Source organism: Triturus cristatus, chromosome 7 (assembly GCF_964204655.1).
Source record: "Triturus cristatus chromosome 7, aTriCri1.1, whole genome shotgun sequence".
Taxonomy (NCBI): Eukaryota; Metazoa; Chordata; class Amphibia; order Caudata; family Salamandridae; genus Triturus; species Triturus cristatus.
In genome coordinates, this window is record NC_140590.1 from 625,440,677 (window position 1) to 625,466,358 (window position 25,682).

The 25,682-nt window shown below is 44.8% G+C and overlaps 1 protein-coding gene across 2 annotated transcripts in view; it reads left to right on the forward strand.

Moving 5' to 3' along the window:
- The window catches only part of RHBDL3 (rhomboid like 3), a 531,476-nt gene that overhangs the window by 419,460 nt on the left and 86,334 nt on the right, over positions 1-25,682 (forward strand). For both annotated transcript variants that reach the window (XM_085617225.1, XM_085617226.1), the window contains one exon: positions 22,219-22,331. In XM_085617225.1, coding sequence (XP_085473351.1) covers positions 22,219-22,331 — 113 coding nt within the window. The remainder of the gene's footprint in view (positions 1-22,218; positions 22,332-25,682) is intronic.

A 25,682-nucleotide genomic window follows, 5' to 3' on the forward strand; every position in this document is an offset into this window, starting at 1 on the left:
GTGAGTTGTTAGCTGGTGGGTTGTGACTGCTGGCTACAAAGGATGTTATGATGTTAAGAGCAATATGTTAAGGGAGCCAGCTCTGTTCTCTCATTACAGGGAAGGTTTGTCCTTGGATGACTTACAGGTGGGCCAGGCCTCTTTGAAGAGCCAGGTTTTCAGGTTTCTCTTGAATACATCATGGTCTGTTGGTGTCATAGGTCTTGGCTCAGTGAGCTTCATAGGTGGTAATTGTGTTACCACCAGTGCTTAATTTAAGTCGGTGATTGCCTGTTGGAACCACCGGCACAAATGTATGGGGACCAGCACTTATTTTTCCGCATCAGACAAGAGAGGGTAAAAAACACAAAGGAGAAAGAAGGAGGAAAAGAAAAAAGGAACAAACGTCACAAAATGCGAAAATAGGAACCAGCAAGAGTCAGATATAGGGGAAGGGGGTCTCTGGCAGTGGATTAAAGATGAATGAGTTGGATTGAAGTGTGCACAGCCTCGGTATTCAGCATGCCGATACTTTACAGCATCAGCCGCGGGTCTCTGAGCCGAGTTTTGGGCATCAGCATTCATTATTTTACAAATTAAGCATCAGGTGACCACCATGGGATTTTGGTGTGAAACTGTGTTGAACAATCAACTTTGTATTTGTTCATCAAAGAACCCAATTTGGTATGTAGGGCAAAGTTATGTTTTGTCTGTAATTTGGGCCTGATCTTTTCAGGGATTTGGACACCAAGAAAAGGAGTGCCACCAGGAGCCAGTGAAGATTGTTGAGAGCTGGTGTGATGTACTTGGATTTCTTTAGGCTGCTGCAGATTCTGGCTGCTTCTTTTTGTATCCTGTGCAGTTTTTGTGGCTCCTTTAGGAATGCTCCTTTGTAGACTATTGCAGTAGCCAGGAGTGAGAGAATCAGTGCACTGAAAAGTTCAATTTGGTGTCATTGTTGGAGGTGGGAGGGGACCCTTCTGATCACCAAGAGATGTTTGTTGTTATTTTTGACTATTGTAGCAATCTAATGTTTGCAGGAAAGGTCTCTGTCAAACCAAATCTTGAGGTTTTTCACTGATTGATTGGAAGTCTGGGGGAGGGTGTCAAGTAGTTCCCTTGTTCATTCAAATGGAAGGTTGCTTGTTGTGCTCTTGCCAGTTATTAGGATTTTGGTTTTAGATCCATTTAAGCGGAGGGAGCTGCCTTCATCCAGCGGTAGATATGTTTTAGGCATGGTGTTATGTTTGTCCTTTTGGTTACATGGGACGCCAAAGTTGGAAATGGATCTGAATGTCATCCGTGGAGATTTGGAATTGAAATTGGTATTTGGCGATCATCTGAGCCAGGGCTGTCATGTAAACGTGTCAAGAATTCCTGTCATACGAGGGGAGGAAAACGGTAACCAGCGAAAACGGACTACATCTCCCAGGATGCTTAGCGGTTGAGAGGTTATGTAAACAGGAGAGCTGTTACATAACTCAAGGAAAACACGCCCTTATGTAAACAGGAGAGCTGTTACATAACTCAAGGGAAACACGCCCTTATGTAAACAGGAGAGCTGTTACATAACTCAAGGAAAACACGCCCTTATGTAAACAGGAGAGCTGTTACATAACTCAAGGGAAACACGCCCTTATGTAAACAGGAGAGCTGTTACATAACTCAAGGAAACACGCCCTTATGTAAACAGGAGAGCTGTTACATAACTCAAGGAAAACACGCCCTATAAAGGGAGGAACCGGGAGGTACAACGCTGTCGGATATTGTGTTCACACCGACGTACCTGCTTCGTGAAGAGCAGTGTTCCGGAGTGGTGCTCCAGTAAGGCAAGAACGGAGGTAGGTCGAGTCGTTACTCCCTGGGCCGTGTCTTGCCCCATCGTCATCTGTGAAGGACCCGGAAGCTCTACCGGTCAACCATTGAGCTTCGCTTTTTGACTCGGCTGAGTCCAAGCGCAGTGGCGCTTTTGCTGGTTGGAGTCGTAACTCCCAGCCCGACCAGAGACACAGGGACTGCCAGCTGTAACGCACACCAGGAGGTGTTTGCCGCGTTACAGACTCGGAAGTCCACAGGATCGATCGAGCGGCTGCTCTCGGTTCAGTCTTCTTGCTTGTGATTGGGGTATCGGTGACGCATCACCAGGAGGTGACTCCGCGTCCCGGTGCAGTCTGAGGAAGAGGTTGAGCGGCTGCTCCCTTCAGGTAGAGACCCCGGCTGGGTGTTTCACTGACTCCTCGATTCTCCCCAACACTCTTCGTGCCCCTCACAGCCTACCGATTGGCATTGTCGGCCATTTCATTTCTGCCCTCTGTTGGCATACGCCGGGACCGGCGTATATGCAGAGGACGGTTAGGACCATCCGTGCTGTGGGCTGGTAACGTACTTAGCCTGGAGGATTCCAGTGACTATAACTTTTGTTTATTCTTTGTATTATATTTGCCTTCATTAAAACAACTAACCCTTCACTAGTGGTTGCGTCCTCATTGTCGTGTCTGTTAAACGATCCTGAGACGTTCAGGGCGTTACAAAATATCCGACCTTAATAACACTAACTGTCTCCCGGTCGATAACAGACATGGCAACACTTGATGATGTGCTGGCTGCTTTAGCGGCCATGCAAGTTGAAGTGGCTGCCTCTAGGCAAGAAACAGCCGATGTAAAAGCCAGACTGGATGCTATCCAATTGGACCCGCTCACGCCCAGCACCTCCCTCACGAATCAGACCCCTGCGGTAGTAGTGGAAATGCCGGTAGCCATCCCCTTGGCGACACCAGAGAGGTACAGTGGGGATCCTAACACAGTGCAGGTATTCCTCACACAAGTGGCGCTACATTTATCGTGCAAACCAAAGGCGTTCCCCACGAGTCAGGCTCGTGTGGCTTTCCTTATATCCTATTTGGCTGGAAACGCGGCACAATGGGCCGTACCTCTGGTGAGCAGGGACGACCCCCTCTTATGTGATTGGGGTGCTTTTCGCGAGGAATTCCTGAAGGTATTCGACAGAAGGGCTGACTCGTACACGGCGGACCGTGAAATGCTTGAGTTGAGACAAGGATCCAACGACCTGGTGCAGTATCTCAACGCGTTCCGAAGGCTGGTTGCGGAAACCAAGTGGCCTGTTGCTAAACAGACGGCGCTCTTCCATCAAGGGCTGTGCGATGAGCTCAAGGACGCCGTGGCTCATATTGACCCTCAACCCAAGACATGTGAGGGCCTTATCAACCTGGTATTACGGCTGGAACATAGGCTAAGTGAAAGAAAGGGGGATCATGGGAGAAAAGGAAAATCCCTTCCATCCTATGTGACGGTGGGAAGTCCTGAAACTTCCACCGCATCCAAGGGAGAACCCATGGACATCGGCGCAATACGAGCGAGCCTCACAGCCACGGAGAAAGAGTCACGCCGTAAACAAGGATTGTGCCTATATTGTGGCAAAAAAGGCCACTACGTACGTGAATGCCCTGCCAAACCGAAGACGTCACGTTATCGGGCCAACCGGTCGGTAACAGCCGTGGTGGACATACCGGCGGAAAACTAGAGGACTCCAAGACCAGAGAAGGGGCATCTCGGAGTCACTCATCCATCCCTTCACTTTCCAACTCGGTCACTAAGGGACAACGACACCTGTTTATCACGGTGCACGTGGGAGTGCATGACCAGTGGATACCCGTTGTGGCCATGGTGGATTCAGGGGCCACTGGCATGTTTATGGACCACAACGAGGCATGCAGGCTAGGGCTAGTGCTTCTTCCCAAAGCTGTACCCGAAGACGTCTATGCTGTAGACGGAAGGCGATTGGTGACGGGGCCCATCGGGCAGCACACGGGGGTCCTTCCGATGAGATATGGGTGGAACCATTTGGAACAAATCGATTTTAACATCATCCGAGCGCCCCAATATGGCGTCATATTGGGATTGCCGTGGCTACAGAAACACAACCCCTTTGTGGATTGGCCAACACATCGCATCGAAATGACGTCACCGTATTGCATCCTGCATTGTGGAATAAGAACGGAATCCCGTGACGCAGATGAGAGCGGGAGTCAGACTGTGGCTACAGCGGCAGAAAAAGATGTGGCTCTCCCCCAGGCTTATCACAGTTTTGAGGATGTATTTGATGAGGTGAAGGCGGAAGTGCTACCACCACATAGACAGTTTGACTGCCAGATCGACCTGGTGCCAGGGACCAGCGTTCCCAGCGGCAGGCTGTATGCCCTGACGGAGCCTGAAAACGTGCATCTCCGGGGGTACCTGGATAAACTCCTCAAGCTAGGATTCATCCGCCCGTCCAAGTCTCCGGCCGCCTCGCCACTCTTCTTCATCCCGAAGGCTAATGGGGAGCTGAGAGCCTGTGTGGACTTTAGGGCATTGAATGCGATAACCATAAAAAATCGGTACCCCTTGCCTCTCATCAGTGTACTTCTGGAACAGGTCAAGAAAGCTCGTATCTACACCAAGTTGGATTTGAAAGGGGCATACCATCTGGTGCGCATGAGGGACGGAGACGAGTGGAAGACCGCCTTTAAGACCAGGTTCGGCCTTTTTGAGTACCTCGTCATGCCGTTCGGTCTGTGCAACGCCCTGGCAGCCTTTCAGTACTTTTTGAATGAGGTATTCAGAGAGGAGTTGGATATCTACGTGGTCGTATATATCGACGACATCCTCATCTATTCGTCCAGTGTGGAGGAGCACGTACACCACGTCAAAGCTGTGCTCCAAAAGCTGAGGGAAAACATGCTGTTTTGTAAACTCAGCAAGTGTGACTTCCACGTCACATCCGTGGAATTCCTCGGAGTGATGCTGAGTCCAGAGAGACAGGAGATGGCAGAACGAAAGATCAAGGCGGTGAAAGAATGGCCGGTGCCCCAAAGCGTGAAGGACGTCCAAAGTTTCATTGGCTTCGCCAACTTTTACAGGCGGTTCATAGATGGATTTTCAGGAGTGGTGGCCCCAATCACACAGCTACTGAGGAAGTCCAAGGAGTTTGTCTGGTCCCCTGAAGCGAACAAAGCCTTTGAGGCCCTGAAAAGCGCCTTTGGTAAGGCGCCGGTGTTGGCTCACCCCGATCCGGATCTCCCCTACGTGGTGGAAGCGGACGCGTCGGATGTGGCGCTGGGGGCTATCTTGTCCCAACGCAACCACGACACAGGGGTGCTTCATCCCGTTGCGTACATGTCCCGCAAACTCAACGACGCCGAACGCAACTACCATATTGCGGAGAAGGAGCTTCTCGCAATCAAGGACGCCTTCACCGAATGGAGGCATTGGTTGATGGGGGCAAGACATGTGGTATCGGTGGACCATCGGAACCTACAGTTCATGACGGCCACTAGACACCTTTCTCCCAGGCAGCTGCGGTGGATGATCTTCTTTGCGGGGTTCAACTTCCGCATCACATATCGGCCGGGGACGGAAAACCGAAAGGCGGACGCCCTGTCCCGTCAATCTGCAGTTAAGGAACCATTGCCTGCGACCGAGCGTTCCATCATTTCCCCGAGGATGGTATTGGGGGTTATCCAACCGGATACTTTCCTGAGGGGAATAAAGAGAGGGATCAGGTCATTCGCATGGCGGAGGTGGCTCCTCAGTCACAGAGAATGGCAGCTGAAGGACGGGATACCCCTGAAGGGCAGGTGCCTATTGATACCCATGCCTAGGCTAAGGAAACAAGCATTCATCTGGTGCCATGACTCTCCATGCGCAGGTCATTTGGGCTTTGAAAAAACGGTGGCTAGCATGGGACGGCATTTCTGGTGGCCAACCATGAGAGTGGATGTCAGGAGGTGGGGACAGGAGTGTCCTACGTGTGCTACCATGAAGGCCGACCATGGCCGAACCCAAGGGCTCTTACATCCACTTCCAACCCCGGATAGACCATGGGATAGCATATCACTGGACTTCGTGGTGGGCCTACCGGTAGACCGGGGGATGACGGCAATACTGGTGGTGGTGGATTACTTGACGAAAATGGGGCACTTCATCCCCTGCAAGAGAGTCCCTACGGCCGGGGAATTGGCGTCACTACTCCTAAAGAATGTGGTACGACTGCATGGATTACCTGGGGTGATCGTGTCGGACCGGGGGTCGCAGTTTACTGCGCAATTCTGGAAGACTTGGTGCACTGCGCTGCATGTTAAGACCGCCCTGTCCACCAGCTACCACCCTCAAACGGACGGCCAAACCGAGCGCCTGAACCAAACGCTCAAACAGTATCTGCGATGTTTTGTGGACCAGGGCAGGGAAGAATGGGTCGACTTGCTATGGGTTGCAGAGATAGCCTATAACAACGCCACTCACAGCTCCACCCAGTCATCTCCGTTCTATAGCAACTATGGCCAACATCCCAGGTTCTTGCCATTTCTACATCCGTTCAGAGAGGACAGGATTCCCGCCACAGCGGACAGGGTGGCACACATAAAAGACACATTGATGCGCTCAAGGGCTGTCCTAATAGAGGCCAAGAGAAGATACAAGGCTGCGGCAGATAGGAAGAGAAGGCCCGGGCCACTGTACCGCACTGGAGACTACGTCTGGATATCCACAAGAAACATGAGGTTTCGAAAGAACAGTGTGTTCCATCCCAAGTACATGGGCCCCTATCGAATTACCAAGTGTATGGGTCCCGTGAACGTGAAGGTGTGCTTGCCCCAGTCATTGCGGATACACCCTGTCTTTCATGTATCATTGCTCAAACCAGCACCCTCCAAGCCGTCTGGGACACCTCGGCCGGTATGCGTGGAGTCGGAGGTGGAGTATGAAGTGTCGGGCATACGGGCGTCCAAATGGCGCAGGGGGAAGCTGTGGTACCTGGTTGCGTGGAAAGGCTATGGCCCGGAGGAGCATTCATGGGAACCGGCTGAAGGGGTTCATGCTCCGCGCTTGGTCTCCTTGTTCCATCGGCATTTTCCTGCCAGCGCTGGACCCGTGGGGAGCCGCTGAGAGGGAGGATGTACTGTCAAGAATTCCTGTCATACGAGGGGAGGAAAACGGTAACCAGCGAAAACGGACTACATCTCCCAGGATGCTTAGCGGTTGAGAGGTTATGTAAACAGGAGAGCTGTTACATAACTCAAGGAAAACACGCCCTTATGTAAACAGGAGAGCTGTTACATAACTCAAGGGAAACACGCCCTTATGTAAACAGGAGAGCTGTTACATAACTCAAGGAAAACACGCCCTTATGTAAACAGGAGAGCTGTTACATAACTCAAGGAAACACGCCCTTATGTAAACAGGAGAGCTGTTACATAACTCAAGGAAAACACGCCCTATAAAGGGAGGAACCGGGAGGTACAACGCTGTCGGATATTGTGTTCACACCGACGTACCTGCTTCGTGAAGAGCAGTGTTCCGGAGTGGTGCTCCAGTAAGGCAAGAACGGAGGTAGGTCGAGTCGTTACTCCCTGGGCCGTGTCTTGCCCCATCGTCACCTGTGAAGGACCCGGAAGCTCTACCGGTCAACCATTGAGCTTCGCTTTTTGACTCGGCTGAGTCCAAGCGCAGTGGCGCTTTTGCTGGTTGGAGTCGTAACTCCCAGCCCGACCAGAGACACAGGGACTGCCAGCTGTAACGCACACCAGGAGGTGTTTGCCGCGTTACAGACTCGGAAGTCCACAGGATCGATCGAGCGGCTGCTCTCGGTTCAGTCTTCTTGCTTGTGATTGGGGTATCGGTGACGCATCACCAGGAGGTGACTCCGCGTCCCGGTGCAGTCTGAGGAAGAGGTTGAGCGGCTGCTCCCTTCAGGTAGAGACCCCGGCTGGGTGTTTCCCTGACTCCTCGATTCTCCCCAACACTCTTCGTGCCCCTCACAGCCTACCGATTGGCATTGTCGGCCATTTCATTTCTGCCCTCTGTTGGCATACGCCGGGACCGGCGTATATGCAGAGGACGGTTAGGACCATCCATGCTGTGGGCTTGTAACGTACTTAGCCTGGAGGATTCCAGTGACTATAACTTTTGTTTATTCTTTGTATTATATTTGCCTTCATTAAAACAACTAACCCTTCACTAGTGGTTGCGTCCTCATTGTCGTGTCTGTTAAACGATCCTGAGACGTTCAGGGCGTTACAAAACGTTGAACAGTATTGGGACTAAAGGGGATCGTTAGGGGACTCCACAGCTGATGGGTCTAGGATTTGAGGAGGAGAATCCCAATTCTGTTTATTGGCAATGTGTTAAGAGGAACAAGTTACACCATTTCAATGCTTTTCCATTTATATTGGCTTTATTTTCTAATTCATGGAGCAAGACCTTGTGATCTACTGTGTTGTAAGCTGCTAATGGGTGAATGAGGATGAGAATGTCAGACTGCCTTTTGTCACGGGAGGACAAGATATCTTCCCTGATGTCCGATATAGCAGGTTGCATGCCACTTCTAGGTCTGAAGCCTGATTATTCAATTATCTGTCATGCAGCACGTTGTTGGATTCGATGTAACATGACGCTGTCTTGTGAAGTTCAAGATGGGTCTGTAGTTTGATAAATTTAATGGATCCGCAGAGTGTTTCTTCAGTAGCAGGGAATTTTCTTTCTTTAGTTCAGTGGGTACTCTTCCACGTCAGACAGAGGCATTTATGATTCATGAGTTGTGGGTCCTAGTGTGAATAGATGATGTTCTGAGAGGTTTGAGACTTTTAATATGCTGCTTTGATACTTGGTCAAGGTTTGTGGTAAAGAAGCATAAAAAATGTGTTTGAGAAATAGGGCTCTTGGGGAGGAAAGGTGGTGTCCTGAGTCTCCTGGATATTGGATCAAATCTTTGAGATTTTATTCTCAAAGAAGGTCAATAGGTCTTCGCATAATTAGTTGGATTCTGTTGTAAGCTTCTTCAGTACGTTTGGGCCAGATACTTCACAGTACATTTTGAATAGTTTGTTAGTCTGGTTTGCAGTTTGGCTGATACAGTTTGCATAGTATAACGGAATTACCTTATGATAAATTCTCATGTGCTCACTGCATTTTTATTTCTCTGTTAAGGGTCTTTTGTTTTCTCCTGTTGTCATTTCAGTTTGCAGCTTTGTTTTTTTTAGGTTGGACAAACTAGTGTCCATCCACCTGTTGGAGGAATTATTATCCAATTTGGGCTTTTTCAATTTAAGACATGCCATGCTATTGAGTGTCTCTGGATACTGAGGGGGGAGGTGTTGAGGAGGGAGCCTGGGTCCATGTCATCCAGTGAGGGGGGTGTTCTTTTCCCCTCTAGGAATCTGGATGTAGGAACCTTTCTCAAGTGTTTGCAGGGTGAAGGTTTGGGTATATTTTTATTATTGGCCTTTTGTTGTATGCAGCTCATCACTACTGTGAACATAACCAAGGAATAGTCGGACCAGAGGTTAGCATAGCTGTTGGTGCATGGGTGGACAGTCCATGAGAAAAAGCTAGGTTCAGGGTGTGTCCAGTTCTGAGGGTGGGGCCCAAGACTAGTTGAGTCTAGATTTGCTATGACTTCGTTGAGTCTAGATTTTACAGGACTTTGTTTGCTTGATTATTGCCTAGCTGTCTACGCACAGATTGAAATCTAGTAAGTGGATTTTTTGAGATGCGGATTGGGTGAATAAAGGTAGATCTAAGATTTCTTCAAGGAATGCTGAGGAATAACCTGGTTTTCTTTATACCAGGGCCAGGGTGAAGGGGGAGTTTGGGCAGGAAATTAGTGAGCTATTAAATATTCGAAGGAGGAGTAGTGGGGCTTTTCAATCTCCTGGCACATCAGAGATTTGTGACAAGTGATGGTCAGCCCTTCTCCAATGACACTAGTTCTATTTCTAGGTCTGAATTTTTATGTAAGATCCTCTAGTTGGCTGGAAGTAGGATATCTAAGATGGTGGTTGCATGAGAAGTGAAAAAGGTTTATGTGAACCCTAAAATGGCACACTTCTCATCTTCAGTTTTTTTTAAATACATGTTTATTTTATGCTTTATACAGATAACCAATGATGACAAAACAGTCTCGTGCAACTGGCACTATTTCCAGTGAATACACGATACAGGCCGTAAAAACATTTGTAGAATGTTTAACATTCTCTTCCAGGCACAGAGACATAAAGAACAAGGAATAAAAGATAGATCCAAAACAGCATCTACGTAGCAGAGTAATACATCTCTCATTCCAGCAGAGCCTGTATTCCTGGTGTGCCAATCGTCGTTCCTGAACATCCTTCCATATTTTCCATCCTGTAGAAAGTCCTCCACCAACCCCAGACTTTATCAAATTTACGGGGGCATCCTCTACTCAGGTATGTCACCTTTTCAGCCGCTATATAGAGATCCATTCCTCACCGCCATTCATGCATGGAGGTAGCCTCTGGTGCACCCCAATGCCTCGGTATGTCCCTCTTGGCTACCACCAGGCCTAATGCACTACACAAGAATTTGGAGTGAGGGAGATCAACATCATTTGGGATACCCAACAATATATATTTTGGATCAAGTGGGATGTGTGTTTCTAGCATGCAGGAAAACTCCTGAATGATAGTGGCCCAATAATTCTGAATTGGAGGGCAATCCCATATCGTATGTAGAAAGGACCCCACTGCCTCTGTGCAGCGTAGACAGGTTGCTTTGGGTGCTCTATCCATGGTGTATAGTCTATTATTGTAATACACTCTGTGTAGAATTTTAAAATGTAAGAAGCACAGACGAGTTTTAATTGCAACCTCACGTGGGTGCATCAGTACCTCCTCCCAAGCAATCTCCTCAAACTCACCCAAATCCAGCTGCCATCTCTTCCTGAGGTGGCCCAGCAAATCTGGCATATTGTTGTTTATTGTTTTATACGTCTGGAATATCGCACCTTTGTCTAGTTCTCCCATTAGGATGCAACCTTCAAGCGGGGCGTATGCCGGTATCTCCTCCCCCCAAAGCTCTACGCTCGCCAAGTATGACGAAGTAAAAAACATTTTAAGAATTGGGTTGGGTGGAGATGATAGTCTTGTTGAATTGTGTTGAAAGGCATAATATCTCCCCCTCTAGAATTTCCCCAGCTTTGGAGTGACCTATAGTGTCCAATGCACTCCTTCCAAAGCGGTGTTTCCCTAGTGCTTTTGTGCGTCCAGCCCAACACCTTTGTGCCTTCTCCCATACTGAGAGAGCCACTTGCCAGTCTATGGAAGCCCTTCCCTCCATAACATAAAGATAGTTTAGGTAGGAACGCTGTTCTAGATCTGTGTGTTCAAGTCTGAATGTCAGGTGGTCCTGAGGGGCACAGATCCAGTCGTTGATGTTAATTAAATGAGCTGCCCAATAGCAACCTTCCGTGTCAGGGAGCGCAATCCCCCCATTATATTGAGAGCGTTGCAATGTTCTGAGCGATATCCTAGGTTGGACTCCATCCCACAACAGGGTTCTGAATCCCTCGTTAATTTTGGAGAACACCGACTGGGGAATTGGAAAATATGTGTGAAGCACCTTCTTTAAGTTCTGGCTTGTGCAAAGTTCTTTCTGGGGAGTCATGAAGATTCACAGATACTTGAATCCATCCTCAACAACCTGGAGGCACCGCAGCAGTGGCATCGCGGCAGCTGTGCTCTGCGGGCGCTAAGCACTGACTTGTCCCAATTGATCTTATACCCCGAGTGAGCCCCGTAGTTCTCTAGTATCTAAAATAGGATTGGGTTAGTGGTCCCCGGGTCCATGATGTAAACAGCATATTATCCGATTTAACCTCGTCAGTTGGTGAGATTCGGAACCCTCTGATTCCCGAGTGAGACCTCATTTCGCATGTCAAAGACTCCAACGTTAGGGCGAACAGGAGCAGGGAGAGAGGACAGCCTTGTCTTGTTCCCCTTCCTATCGGAAATTCCATTTACACCTTCCCATTTACCCTAACCGATACCATTGGATTTTGGTACAGCACTGCTACCCAGTGTCGAAATTTGGGGCTGAAGCCAAATTTCCGTAATGTTTGTTTCAGAAAGAGCCAGTCGACAGCTTCAAATGCCTTTTCTGCGTCCAAGGAAAGGAAGACATGTGGGGTTTGTCGGGATTGGGTAGTTGTCAGCTAGTTGTGCGTGTGTCTCAAATTGTGACATGTCAATGTGCCTGGCATAAACCCGGACTGGTCGCGATATAGTTTTGGTGTTGAGTAAAGAAATCAGGCAATACGAGTCGCACCGGTCTCTTGGTTTTACTTCTTTTGGGAGTATTATAATGGTAGCTCGCTGAAGGTCTAGAGAGAGTTCCTCCTTCCAGCAGGTGTGGCCCTAAAAGGTTTGCATATCATTTGTAAAACTCAGCTGGGATGCCATTGGGACCTGGAGTTTTCCCCTAGTTCAGATTAGTTATGGCAGCTTGAATCTCTGTGAGTGTGAGTTCCTCTTCCAGCAACTCTCGCTCCTCTGTGCCCAGTACTAGGGTGGGGATTGAGGCCATGTACGCTTCTATTCCAGGAGAGACATGTAGTGGCCGGGCTGCACAGAACTGGTCATAGTAATGGGCAAATTAATTGACAATTTGGGTTATGTTCAGTTTTGTTTTGTATTTCTAGTGAGAGTTTGGCCACAGAGTGGCTATTTATGAGCCCAATCTTAAAAGGAGTGCACATGAAATTGAGTCTAGGTTGTTCAGTTTCAGATAAGCCATGATATAATTGTTTATTCAAGTGTTTCTTTTTTTCGTTTATAACTGACACCGAGACTGCTCCAAAGTGATGTGTACTTGTGCTGAACGGGAGAGTGCTGCTTAAAAGGAGTGTCAGTTGAGATGAAGTCCAAAGGCCTTTCACAGCATATGTGTTTTCAGGGCTTTCTTGAATCTCAGAAGTCAAGTCACTACTCCGCTGCATCTTAACCCTGGGATATCTGAGTTCCAGCAGTAGGTCTTGATGACCTACCCAAATATATTATTGTCTGGTCCCTTTAGAATGTTAAGTTTTCAGACCAATCTTGAAACCCTTAGCACAAGATACCATTTTCAAATACAATTCATCCCACCACTCACACCAACAGCCTGAAGATGCTTTTTGTCATGTTGGCTGAAGGTGTAGCCAGAAATAAAAGGGTTTAGCCTGGTCCTTCAGAGGTGGTGGCCCTTCTCATAAATGGATTTGGTAATCATTCCTAAGAACTTCCCCGACCTGCAATGAAAAGCTAGTGCAACTAGTGGATGCTTGGACTCATATCTTCTAGATGACTGAAGACACGTCACAATTGCAGTGTCACCATCGGAGTATTAAATCGCAAAGAGCTGCACTAGTATCTTTTCAGGTGAACCAACTAAGAGCGAACAGGAGCAACAATATTCTGCTTCCAGATCTGCTTCCAGCGTAGGCATTGTGGAAGCAAGTTCCATAGGAATACGCCCTGTATCTATAGCCATGTGCCACAAAACATTTTGTATCATTCTGAGTGTAGAAAGAGCTTAACGTGGCCAGCCTGTAGCATTTCGTCTGCTGGCATGGTGTCATCAGGTAAGACAGAGGAGGCACTCAATCCTGGAGCGTCCTATTTATGACACATAGCGTAAGGAGATAAAACTGCCTGTATAGCGTATGATACAGCTACACCATCTGTAAGTGCTGAAATAGTTGTTTTTCCAGGAGAAAGAGAAATAAAACAAATGCAGGGAGATTTGGTTTTTATACTTCAGGCCAAAAGGTCAGGCTGGCAGCGTGGTTTGACGCTCTTTGAATATTGAGCATTTATTTGTTTACATTCTTGTATAGCCCAGCATAACAAAATGATGCCAGAATGCTTTACATGTAACCAAACAATTGAGATAGCTCTCTTTCACACTCAACAATGTGCTGGATATAATAAAGACTAAGACAATGAGTGATCTCTGGAATAGGTATTTCTAAAAAGATTCTTACTGAAGAATTTGAAAAGCATGACCTTGGAGAAGCAAAGAGCATAGGAAGTGACGGGCTTAAAACAAAGAGGTGAGAATAGGTGGGGAACCAGGAGGAAGAAATAAAATTGGGAGAATCCCATAGGTCTGAGTATTCAAGCGAAGTGTTAGAGAGGGATTACAGAAGAAGGGGAAGAAAAGCAAATGAGAGGCACTGAGAGCAGAGACATTGAGCAGACAATGGAAGAATATATAACAAAATGATGGACGAAGTGAGGGAGAGGAGATGAGTCTTGGTAAGAGAAGGTGATATTTAGTTCCTTGAGAAGCATTACAGCTGTTTAATTGAAACACAAATGAGAGCATAGTTTTATACTATCTCAATTATGGTGAAGCAGTGTGTTTTGTTTAGCTCTGGTGAGGATTCCATCTTCAAGCATTTTGGAGAACCTTGTGGTCGTTTTTGAAGCTATAGTTGTTACAATATCTTCACTTACTTCCATATGGCATGTTAGTGTCTGTGAGATTTAATGAGTAGCGGCGGTTGAAGTCTTGTGTTATGACAAGAGATTTGTCATAAGCGTGTCGTGGCTATCTTAGCCAGGACTGAGTGGTTGAGGGCGTTGAGTTGGACATTGTCGTCTGTTGAGGGGTCTGAGAAGGCTGAATATGTATTCAGATCAAGTTGATGGGGAAATGCTTGAACATGTTATGAGTGCTTGGATTGGCTACAAGATATGCAGAGAGTTATTAGGCAAGAAGTGAATCTGATCTGACTTCTAGCATGCAGTTTATCCTGAACAAACTGGCTATTTACACATTGGGAGTCTACGCCTGTAACACTTTAATTTAAAAAAGTCACTAGCTTTGATGGAAGATACTTACATTTTATGATAATACCTGTGAGGGGACTTCACTTTATGTCTGTTATTGAGGCCATATGACCACACTCTACAGTATTTCACAAAGTGGCTCCATGGATCTATGGTTGATTCTACCTGCGGAACGAAGAAGTGTGTCAAACAGAGACATATTATACTCTTATAAAGAGTCTGCATATCAAATCTGAAAGTTTTCCCTTGTGGGCAGTTTGCTTTTTTTAGCTGCATTGATTTTTGCATATGCCTTCAATAGAGTAGTGTTGTATTAGTATTTAAATGGCTTATATTTTAAGAATACCAGCATGCCATGGGAATCCAAAAGATTCATGTGTAGTTCACTTATAATGTGGAATAGACATGGATGCATAGGATATCAATGACTCTCCTTGGTGATTATAGATATGGTAGACACACCAAGATTTGGAGGGGCTGCTGATTGTTTATTTTGATTTAATTGCTTCATCTGGTTCATGCCATATTGTTTGAATAGGAAAAGGTTTCTGGAGGCGCTGGTGTGGAAATAGCCTACTATTGCCAAATACCAATACCTACATGGCATACAGTTCTCCAGAGCCATCCTCCATCATAATCGTTCAGAATGTTTTGGGAACTAGTATGTGACACGTCAAGCTAACCTTCGCATATTGAAAAGAAAGAAAATATCCTTCAGTAGATCTCAATTTCTGAAAAGGGCATTTTTTAACTCCATCACCTCCTAAAAATGTCTATATTCCACTTTAATGTACTACATCTCACAGCACAGGTGTGAATGCATGCCATACGTGTGGAGAAAGACACTGGCATGTGTAATGGTACAATGTGGATTGGAGAACATTGAAGTAGTCCATTGGTGTTCTGAGGGTTCATAATACTTGAACTACCATTTGAGAACTCCATTCTCCATATAAAATAGTTGGATAGTACTTGCCACAACCATGTCACTTATTTCTTTGTTCCCTAAGCATGCCCTTTCCATCCTGTGGGAATATTTTCACTTTGGAATTTTTCCTAACATGTCATCTGCATTCATCCACTTTCTCATCATCTCCTTTTAATGTCCATTGTTCTGTGTCCCCTATGTGCTGCATGGCTATGTGACAATCTATATCCACACATCCAGTATATAATGTTTTATCTTAACCATTCCCACTCCTATTCCCCCAGCTTAGCCCTCATAAATTTAAATCTATCACATAAAAGCAAATAATAAGTCATTGTCCCAGTTACCTCTCACGCTTCATGTACTCTAATTTCATGTTTCCCATTGGGTGTAGCCAGGCCCTTCTATCTGTATGTCCTACTGAGGGTCCTTTTAAGGGCGTCTATCCTCTTATTCTTACCTATTCAATCCTCCTTCATTTTTCTGTTTATCAATGCTCCAGTCTCATTGTTGCTTAAAGAGTAGTGCTTTTCTACAGTCTAATTGCCCTCTACACCATATGTTGCCCCCTGCTTGTTATCTAGAATCTTACAATGAGTTGATAGTTAAGTATGCTCAATTCTCACTCCTCTCCTTTTATGCCATTTCATTACATGCATTTGTACAATATTATCCCTTCATATACCCTTCTCCCTTTGCTTTCAGGGAGCTTAAAGATCTGAAAAAATGACCAACTTGTCCATCTACTTTTTTCTCCAATACTAACATGTTTATAGCCTTTAGCTCAGCCGTATATATATATATTATACATATATTTATATATATATATATATATATATATATAACACATACATATATGATGCCCCCACCATGCACAGTTTTCTCATCAATGATAATATTTCAAATGTTGCAGTGATGTTATCAATAACATCATAGAACATGTCATGAGTGATGCAATATGGGAGGAAATTAGCAGTGTATGGCGATGGCGCAAGCTATTGTTACCTTCAGGAACATGTCATAGATACTAGAGCTAAATATAACTGGTGATTTTTTTCACGTAAAGTAATATTTTAATATCACATATAAAGCCCCCATGCCCCTCCCTCCCCTAATAAAATATTTTCGGCCATGGAGAACTGAGTGCCCTTCTCCCCTTTTGATTAGTTTAGCCCTGAGGCCCACCTGTGACTCAGGAGTGGGCTGCATGTTCTCCTCCCCCAAATAACATAACTATTTAACTGCTGACAGGTGTTTATCTTTTTTTTAAATTAGTCATGCTCCTGTGGGAGTCCCACAAGAGCGCAACTATTTTTCTTTTAAAAAAGAATTAATTATTATAAGGCCACACCTCCAGGCCTAGGAGGGCAGGGTATCCCTACCCTGCCCACTCATATAATTTTTTTTGTAACCTCACAACAGGGGCTAAGTCCTCTAGTCCTGTAATGGCTGCATCAACATTTTTTCTCATGTTGCAGGCAGCCAGCCAGAGCCTTGCTCCAGTGGGTGCAATCTGGCCCGAGGGATGAAAAGCCCCCTGGGTAAATCAGAAGGCACTATTTTTTTTTATGGGTTTGAGGTACTCTCGCCGGAGTACCTCAAACCCAACTGCCCTGATATGCAAATATTTTTGTAGCTTAATATCTCCGAAACCACTCAATGGGTTTACACCAAATCACAAAAAGCACGCTTTCATGACCACTATCTAGCTTCCTGACAAATGATGTAATTCTGCTGAGCAGTTTTTACAATATCGCTTTCCAAAAAAGAATATGGAAAATGATTGGGGATTTTGTATTTTAGAACCCCACTTTTTCTTGGCCCCTGCTTGATGGATCATTCTGAACCTTTCCATTCACAAACTAATTTTAAAAAAGCACTGTTTTGGAACGTTTTGTGGAGATTTGCCAAACAGCGTCAAAATTATCAGCAACACAAAAAAGGAATTGCCTATGGAAACACTGACCAAACTGTAACTACCCTGAGTCAACCACAACTGGGTGATATATATGTGTATATATTCAGCCAGACATGCCAGTTTGAATTCCTCTAACCCGTCAACATAGTACTACTCTATTTTTTGTTCCTAGAACCATTGGTATACACCTTATGCCCTTCTACCCCTCTCATTTATTTTTTCAAGTGTAGATATTTCTTCGCTTGAATATTTATTTCATCTGCCCTTTCCAATTTTATGCAATTTACCAAGCTAGTATCTTGTCTATTTGTCTTTCTGGGCATAATTCCTCATGATGGCTCTCATTTGCCTTCAATAGAACTGTTTACTTTTTCAAAACATCACATTCACTTTTCTTTGCTGTCTCTTATATATTCCTCATTGATTTCTAACATTGAAAACAACTGTTTGACTCATCCCCTTTCTTTGAGTATCTCTCTTTAGGGTCCTCCTTAAATTCCCCAACATTTTCTCTCACGTTGTTTCAATGACCTCTGGACATTTGCTTTCTTAAACCTCCCCTGTTTTTGTGTGCTTCTTATCAATTGTCATTATATCATGGCACCTCCATTTTCCTTCTTCCCTTTGTTTTATTATCAGAGTTACATCTTCTTTTAGTTCCAGGACTCTGTTGATAATGAAATCCTATTGTGCTTCCGTTCTTTCTCTACACTACTCCAGTATTTTTCTTGAAGCTCTTTCTTCGCTCTCATGTTTTACCGCCAAACTCCTCCCTCTTTGTATTCTGAAAGAGCTGTGGTCACTGCTCATGCCAAGTCATGCATGAATGATTACCAGCCCTAATATCGGTCCTTGGGTTATCTGCATTATTTAAAAGACTTATCCATAGCTCCCCCGCTAGTATTTCCAGTCTCCTCTCGTTACTGCCTGTCCCCCGGCCACCCATTACTGCCTGTCTTGCAAATCCCCCAGAGTGTTAGGGCAGTTAATATGTTCATACAGAATCTAATGCCTACTATGTTTTTCACAGCGTGTTCTAGAATGTCCTCTCGTCGATCTTTGCATGGTTTATTATAGTTTAACACAGGTAATTAATCGCCATCTACTGTGACTCCCCCGCCCAGTTAAATCGCTTCTTGTACACTATTTGAAATAGGCTATTTCCTTATACATTTTCCCACTCCATGGCAATTCCTACTCCAGCAACCCATCCCCCATCCCCTACCCATATTCTTTATCAGAAAGGAGTAAGTCAAGATTAGAAAGGTCCAACCTTTCCTCCAAATGCTCGGCCAGCTTTACTGTGCACGGCATATCCACCTGTGTATCTTTTAGTATTTCTACTTATAATTCCGGTCTATTAGCTAAGAAGCTTCTTGCATTCATCCAATAAAGAACCCCTCGGGTTTTCCCAGAGGATTTCTTCCTTGTATATTTTCTTGTCATTTATCTGACCAATTTTTTAAATAAATCTTAGCTGCCTTAATACTTCCTGCACCCTCTGTTTCTGTCCTACTCTCGGTAGTCAGGTCAAATACAGCTACATTTAATTTAATGACTAAGCTAGGATGGCGCTTCGTACGCGCCATCCTACCCTCGCCCTTTAATGCTTGTCAATCACTATCTGTGTTTTCTTTCCTTATGCCAGTGGTCGCTTACGCTACCATGCATGTTGCACACCCTCAGTATCATGTGGGATGCACGCCTCCGCTGTCACAAAATGTAGTCCTTTTTCAGACTCTTTGACGTCCTGATTCTTGCCTTATTTACTACATTTCATTTCATTTGAAGTAGCTCCACATTTCAAACATTGATGACACCTCAAGGTGCTGCTCAGTACTATGTAACCCTGAATATTCTGCGTTTATCCATCTGTGGAATCATTAGGGACCACTTTTCATTTGCATATCATTTTCTGCGCCTCCAAGCCTCCATCGCCCCCACTCCGAGTATCTCAGCCTCTTTATACCAACTGATACTGTACACACGCCTTGCTTGCATTACTCACTGCTGTTCCCTCTGTGACACTCGAGTCTCTCCACTTTCTGGGCCCTTTCTTGATTTCCCATCTTTAGCAACTTTTAGTTCTGTTCCTCCCATCTCCCTAATGTGATTTCCTGTTTAGCTATTTGAAAAGAGCCGATTAACGCAAACACTTTCTGCGGGTTCTCATAGATATCCATGGCTCCATCCGCTACATCTCAGTCTCACAGTTGCTGTTCTGTATCCCTCCCCCCGTGGTTTTTCCTTAGGATCACTCCATTTTGCCTCCACTTCTGCTCTCCGCTGACCCGATTCTCCTAGCATCCTTTTGGCGCGTCTCTCTTATACCATTCTCCTTCCTCTATCCCTCCTGCCTTTTCCCTCTTCTGCCCCTTTCACCTTTCTTTCCTCTGTGACTCCTCTTTCACTCTAAATCATCGCCCCTTTCCCTCACTTTATATTGTCATTTTTATCCCATAGAGTCTCACACTTTCAGTGTAGGATGGTGGTTATGGGTGGTAGCTCAGTAGAGGCTATCATTAGTGTGGTGATAGTTTTATATGGGTGGTAGTTTCATTCATGGCGTCGTTAAGTGGGGGTTCTATATAAGCTTGGGTTATAGTTTGGTATGGCGATGGTTTCGTTTTGAGATAGGCAAGTATGGCCAATAGTTTAGTGTGGGGTACCGTATGTGACAGTTTAGTGTGACAGTTATTAGTATGTAGAGTAGTTTAGTATGGGCGATACTTTAGTGAAGGTGCACTCGATTGATATAGATGGTTGTTTAATGTAAGTTATTTAAGGACCTGTGTTAGTTAACTGTGGGTAGTTGTTTAGTGCTATTGACTGCTTACTATGAGTAAATGTTAAGTGTGATGGCCATGTAGGATAGGGGATAGTTCAGAATGGTTGTTCAGGTGTAGGTCAATAGGGGGGGGGGGATTTTAATGTGTTTCTTAATTAGGTATATTTAGAGGTGTAGTATGGATGGTGGTCTAGTATGTATGAGTATTTTACCAATAAATGTAGGTTATTTTGGATGGCAGTTTAGTATGGTTGGTAGTTTAGAGAGGGTTTTAGTTTAGCAAGTGGGTACATAAGCATATGTGGTAGTTTGAAATGAAGGGTAGAGAAATGGAGGAACTTTGGTCTGGATGGTAGTTCAGTATAAGTGGTAGTTTAGCTGACTAGGGTGTTATAAAATGTAAGAAGTCGTTTATGAATTCCTTTGAACATTCACTAAAATCTGCTACACATAATTCTCACTGATACATAATATATGAGTAATTGTGCAGTGTGTAGCCTATAATAAAGCAAAACATTATTTGGTGTACACGTGCAATTAATACTAAATGTAACTCTTGTTTATAAATGAGAAACATTAGTACGGATACATGAATAAATAAAATGTAATTAGGGGCACATATCCAATACAAAAGTCCATAGGGGTACCCCTCAAGATTTTGGGTTATCAAAACCAGTTCTGGTCTTCCCCCATCCAAGGGTTCCCCAGGAGTTGCTTTACGGAGCATTCGTTTTGCAGTTTATGGGGTCCTTTATATTGGGGATACATCAAACCTAGTTGTAAGGTAAAAACAAAATAAAGAGAATCTTACGAGGACAAAAAAGAAAATTATGGAATGCAAAACTGGTACAGCTATCAGAGAACTTTTTTGAAAATATTCGTAGTCCAGGCACGGTCTGGTTTCTACATTACCTCCATGTTATCTAAATGAAACCACTGTTTGTAGTCATTGGTAGAAATCAACCATTACTTTGCCGTCCTTTACCTTATCAAAATCAACACATCAACCACTACCTCGTAAGGCTTTCCTTAATATGAAAACAAGCACTACCTTGAAACCACTTTTGTTGATGCCTTTGCTTCATCCAGTTCCCATTACCCAGGGCCACTGGAATTATGCGGCAGAAGACGGCCAAATTATGCAGCAGCGTTGAGTAAATTATGCAGCATGAAAAGGCAAATTATGCAGCATAATGCAGCACATTTGGTAATGGTATTACTTCATAATTTTGTCATTTTTAAACTTGGTAATACGGTTTGGGCATTCGGTGCACCTCATTAGTATCAGTTTACTACTCAAATATAACAATAAGCAACAGAAAGGCGACTAGTCCAGCTTTGCAAAGGTCCTTCCATTTCGAGGCAACATGTGCTAATGCATTTTTAGAAACTTTTGAAAAATTGAGCTACAAACCATTTTTTTTGCTAAAATCTGCAGATTATGCGGCAGATGATGGATTATAGGGCAAATACGGCAAATCTATAATTATTCAAAAATTGCTGTGGCCGCACAATCGTATAATTCCCATGGCCCTGCCATTATCCTTATTCAAATTCTTATCCAAACACAACCTCCACCCGTCCTACCCCTAGCCCTAATATTTATCCTAAACTTTACCCTTATATAACATTCAGCACTTACCATAATCTGCACACTTACCCTTATGTGTTTGAATAGTTAATTTAATTCCAAATGAGGTAGCGGTGCAACCAGTATTGGCTATCAAGGTAAAGGTGAGTGGCACGGTCATGGAGATGAAGTAAAGGTTAGAGCATTGAATGGAGATGAGATAAAGCGGGCACCCTCAGTAGCTTGGCTGCACTCTGATGTTTGCAGTTTCAGGGAACTCTTTGGTCACCTTATTTCCCAAATCCAAAAATTATTTTCCTGCTGAGCCATACCTTTCTGTGCCACTGTCAAAGATCTGCACTAAGACGCCGTCTTCAAAGATTAACGTAAACATTCCATTTTTGATCCCAGGATAGAACACCTTGGATTGAACATAGTGCTGCAGCTCCTGGTTGGCATTCCCCTGGAGATGGTGCACGGCGCACTGAGGATCGGCATCATCTACGTGGCTGGAGTCTTGGCAGGTAAATTTAAGTCTCATTGGCAGGAGTAGACCCACCCCTGTCCATCGGCTGAGTTCATTGACGCTGATGGGGCAAAGGGTTGTTCTGGTTAACTTTTTGGTCGATGAGTTACTAGAACCGCTTCAGAAGACACTAACTAAGCGAAGAGGAAGCAAGTTTTCGAAAAAGTGAATAATTTGTTGATTTAAATAATAAAGCAAATATTATATTAGGAAGGATCTTTGGAGTTAGAGGACGAGTGAGTGTGCAGCATAGTGGGTGAGCGAGCACGGGTCTGCAAGATAAATTAAGAAAGAAATGAAAAGGGTCAGGATAATCCGAGTGAGAGAGTGAATAGAGTAGGTGCCTGATGAATGAATGGCAAAGGAATGAGAAGGTTTATGAGTTGGTAGGGAAGGCAATTGGTTAGTGACTTAAAGAGTATGAAAATGAATCAATTGTGAGGGGATGAATGAGTGAGCAAATTGGTGAGTAAATCATTTAATGGGTGTGATTGAATGCATTAGAGACTGAATTAGTGAATGAACATGTGATTATTAAGGGTAAGGGTGATGAGATGACTTATTAAATGGAGGGTAGAAAGATACGGGGATAAATGAGTTACTTGAACAAATTACTGAATGAGTTACTGGATGATTGGTTAGAGAATGAATGATTGAGTGAACAGGTGAATAAGTGAGTGGGGTAATTTGTGAATAGGTGAGTGCTAGCAGCAACAAAGGATTTAGTATGAAAAATCTAACTTGAAAATGATTCAGAATATCCATGGTCGCACTCCCCCCCCCCTCCCCCCCCCCCCCCCAAGAGAAAGTAAGTAGTACATAAATGAATAAAGTCGAATTTAGGAAAGAAGTGGGCCAAATGAAGAACGTGGTTGGAATGTAGAAAGCATGTTGGACCCCTGGCATCTCGCTCTGGTGCATCACATTTAGGACTTAATGTTGCCCTATTCGAACTCCTGCCTTTTAGGCAATAGTCTACTTGTATTTGCATGTGAAGCATTCCTTTCCCTTCTGTGTCTCTATCCCCCTTCCTAAGCTTTATTATTTGTGCCAAAGTCGCCCATTCATACATTCCTATCCCTGATGCAGAGTTTCTCTAGTCTACTGCCTTCCATTCCTGTACTTTTCTACCCATAACGGATTCTCCCTTAACAGCGTTATCATCCATAACTTCTCTCTCCCTCTCTCTCTCAAACTCCCTTTCGTGTGTTTGTCTTTATTTGATTTTACAAGCTTTTGAAATCTATTGTGCCGATTCTACTTTATATTGTTATCTATTGTCTCCTTTTGTAGTACGATTTGTTTTTTATATGCCTGATGCACCAGAAAAAAAAAAATAAATTCGGGGGGGGGCTGAATCTTTAGGCAATAGCCAGAGTGGAGCTGCAGGAGCTCTTAGAAGGGGTGAAACAACAGCAAGGCCTCATTAACATGCAAATGGTCTTTTAAAGACCTGTGAATTGCTCGGTTGCGGCTGTGTGGGTGCCCGGGAAGCTGTCTCATCCCGGGCTGCCACACACGACGAAGGGGGGCAGGTGGGAGGGGGGGGGGGCTGGTCATCGTATCCTCTGAGTCACCAGCACTCCACCTCACTTTCAATTCAACTTTATCATTATTTTAAATCAAAGACTTATTTTAGCCTACATAAAAACATTACTAAACATAAAGTTAGTGAAACGCCGGCTTTAGGGCAGTGCAACTGGTGCGGCCGCACTGGGTGCTGACCTGTGAAGGGGAGCGCTGTGGCCTCAGGGGAGCGCTGTGCTTGGCAATATCTTATGATAGGAGAGATGAGGGGCACTTTTGTACGTGGTAGTGAAATAATCTAAAGAGGCGGTCATGGGATGTGCGTGCGCCAAAAGGGATTGTCGCACCGGGAGCCACCAGCACTTAAGCCGCCCTGCATTTATAATACACTCGCATAAAACATACAACATACAGAGTACTTACTATCAACGTTGAAAGCTCCCTGCTTCTAGAATACCAATATGCATTTTAATTTATCCTTTAGCAGCATTGATCCATGTACGTGTCACAACTTTATAGTAAGTAGGCCGGGCCGCCAGTTTCTCGGCTTTTCCCTGCTTAGATTGTTCAGGGCGTGGTGCGAGTACAAAGATTTGAAGGCAGGGAGTTAAACTGTTTCTGCAGCGCCTGAAAAACACTGATCATGCTTGCATGGTCCGAACATGGAAACTTCCAGAATCAATTAGCAACGAGTGGCTTCATTAACCCTTGGATGAGTGTGAGGCTGTGTACTGAGCCTTGGAATTTAATTTAATTTTGATATTCGAATGGAGCCGGGTAAGACCAGTAAGGTCTGAGATATGGTGGTCAAACTTTCAGCTGCCTGTCAGAAGTTAAAAGAGCTTGAGCAGTACCGCTCTTTTTTAACTAGTTGTTTTTTTATCAAACACCATACCTCACATGCAGACAAATATGAAAGTTATTTTTAAAAAATCCTGTTCGTTCAAGTGGGGCCTGCTTCAGCTTTCATACTCTCCGTCTAGTAGTTTCTGAACGGCCCCATCGTTAGGTCCGGCTATAATCTGTTGCAATATTGCGTGTTTTGCCGCCATTTCACTGCAAGTGGTTGAGTGTCTCAGCCCTTCTTGAACTTTTGGAGCAGAACCCTACATCTATATTTTACCTGGCCTACACTTCACTCATAGTATTAGCTGCACAGCACATCCTCATAACGTTTCGCTCTTTTCTGTGTGTGCTTTGGGGGTTATTTCTAAGGAGAGCCTCTTCGGGGAGTTGCAGCTAAAGCCACTTGTGTTGGCTACGTCTCTGGGAGTACTGTGCCGGTATTAAGTACTCCATTGTTATTTTACCTTTTTGGCGGGGTCGATATTAATGTTGTTTGGAAGAAATAAGTATTGGTGTGAGGCTCACCCTATATGTGGGTCTTTGTTTGCGTGAACTGCAGAACTTTGGTGACGTTGTGGTGGTTAGGCGCTGTCTGCAAATATACATTTTTCGGGGCAGTGTCAGTCATATGTATAGGGTGACCAGATGACTCTCACCAGGGCACACCTTTTCCAGTTTTGATTTGCCATACCAGTGCATTCTGGGAGCTGTATTATAGGTTAATTTTAGTTCAACCAATTGGTCGAACACACTAGCTAATAATGTAAAAGCAAAGCCTAGATCTGGAAAAGTCATTCTCCCTGTAACTTGCAGGCATCTTGTCACCTTACATATGTAGCACCAACGGGCAGTGTCTCAGAAAGGAAGAAGTCTTCCTTGGTGTATTTGAGAGATGCAGTTCTTTTGAAGAAGTGTCTGCAAAGCGCTATGCTTCTGTTGGGATCTGTGTGACATGTCCCTATTTTGAACAAAATGT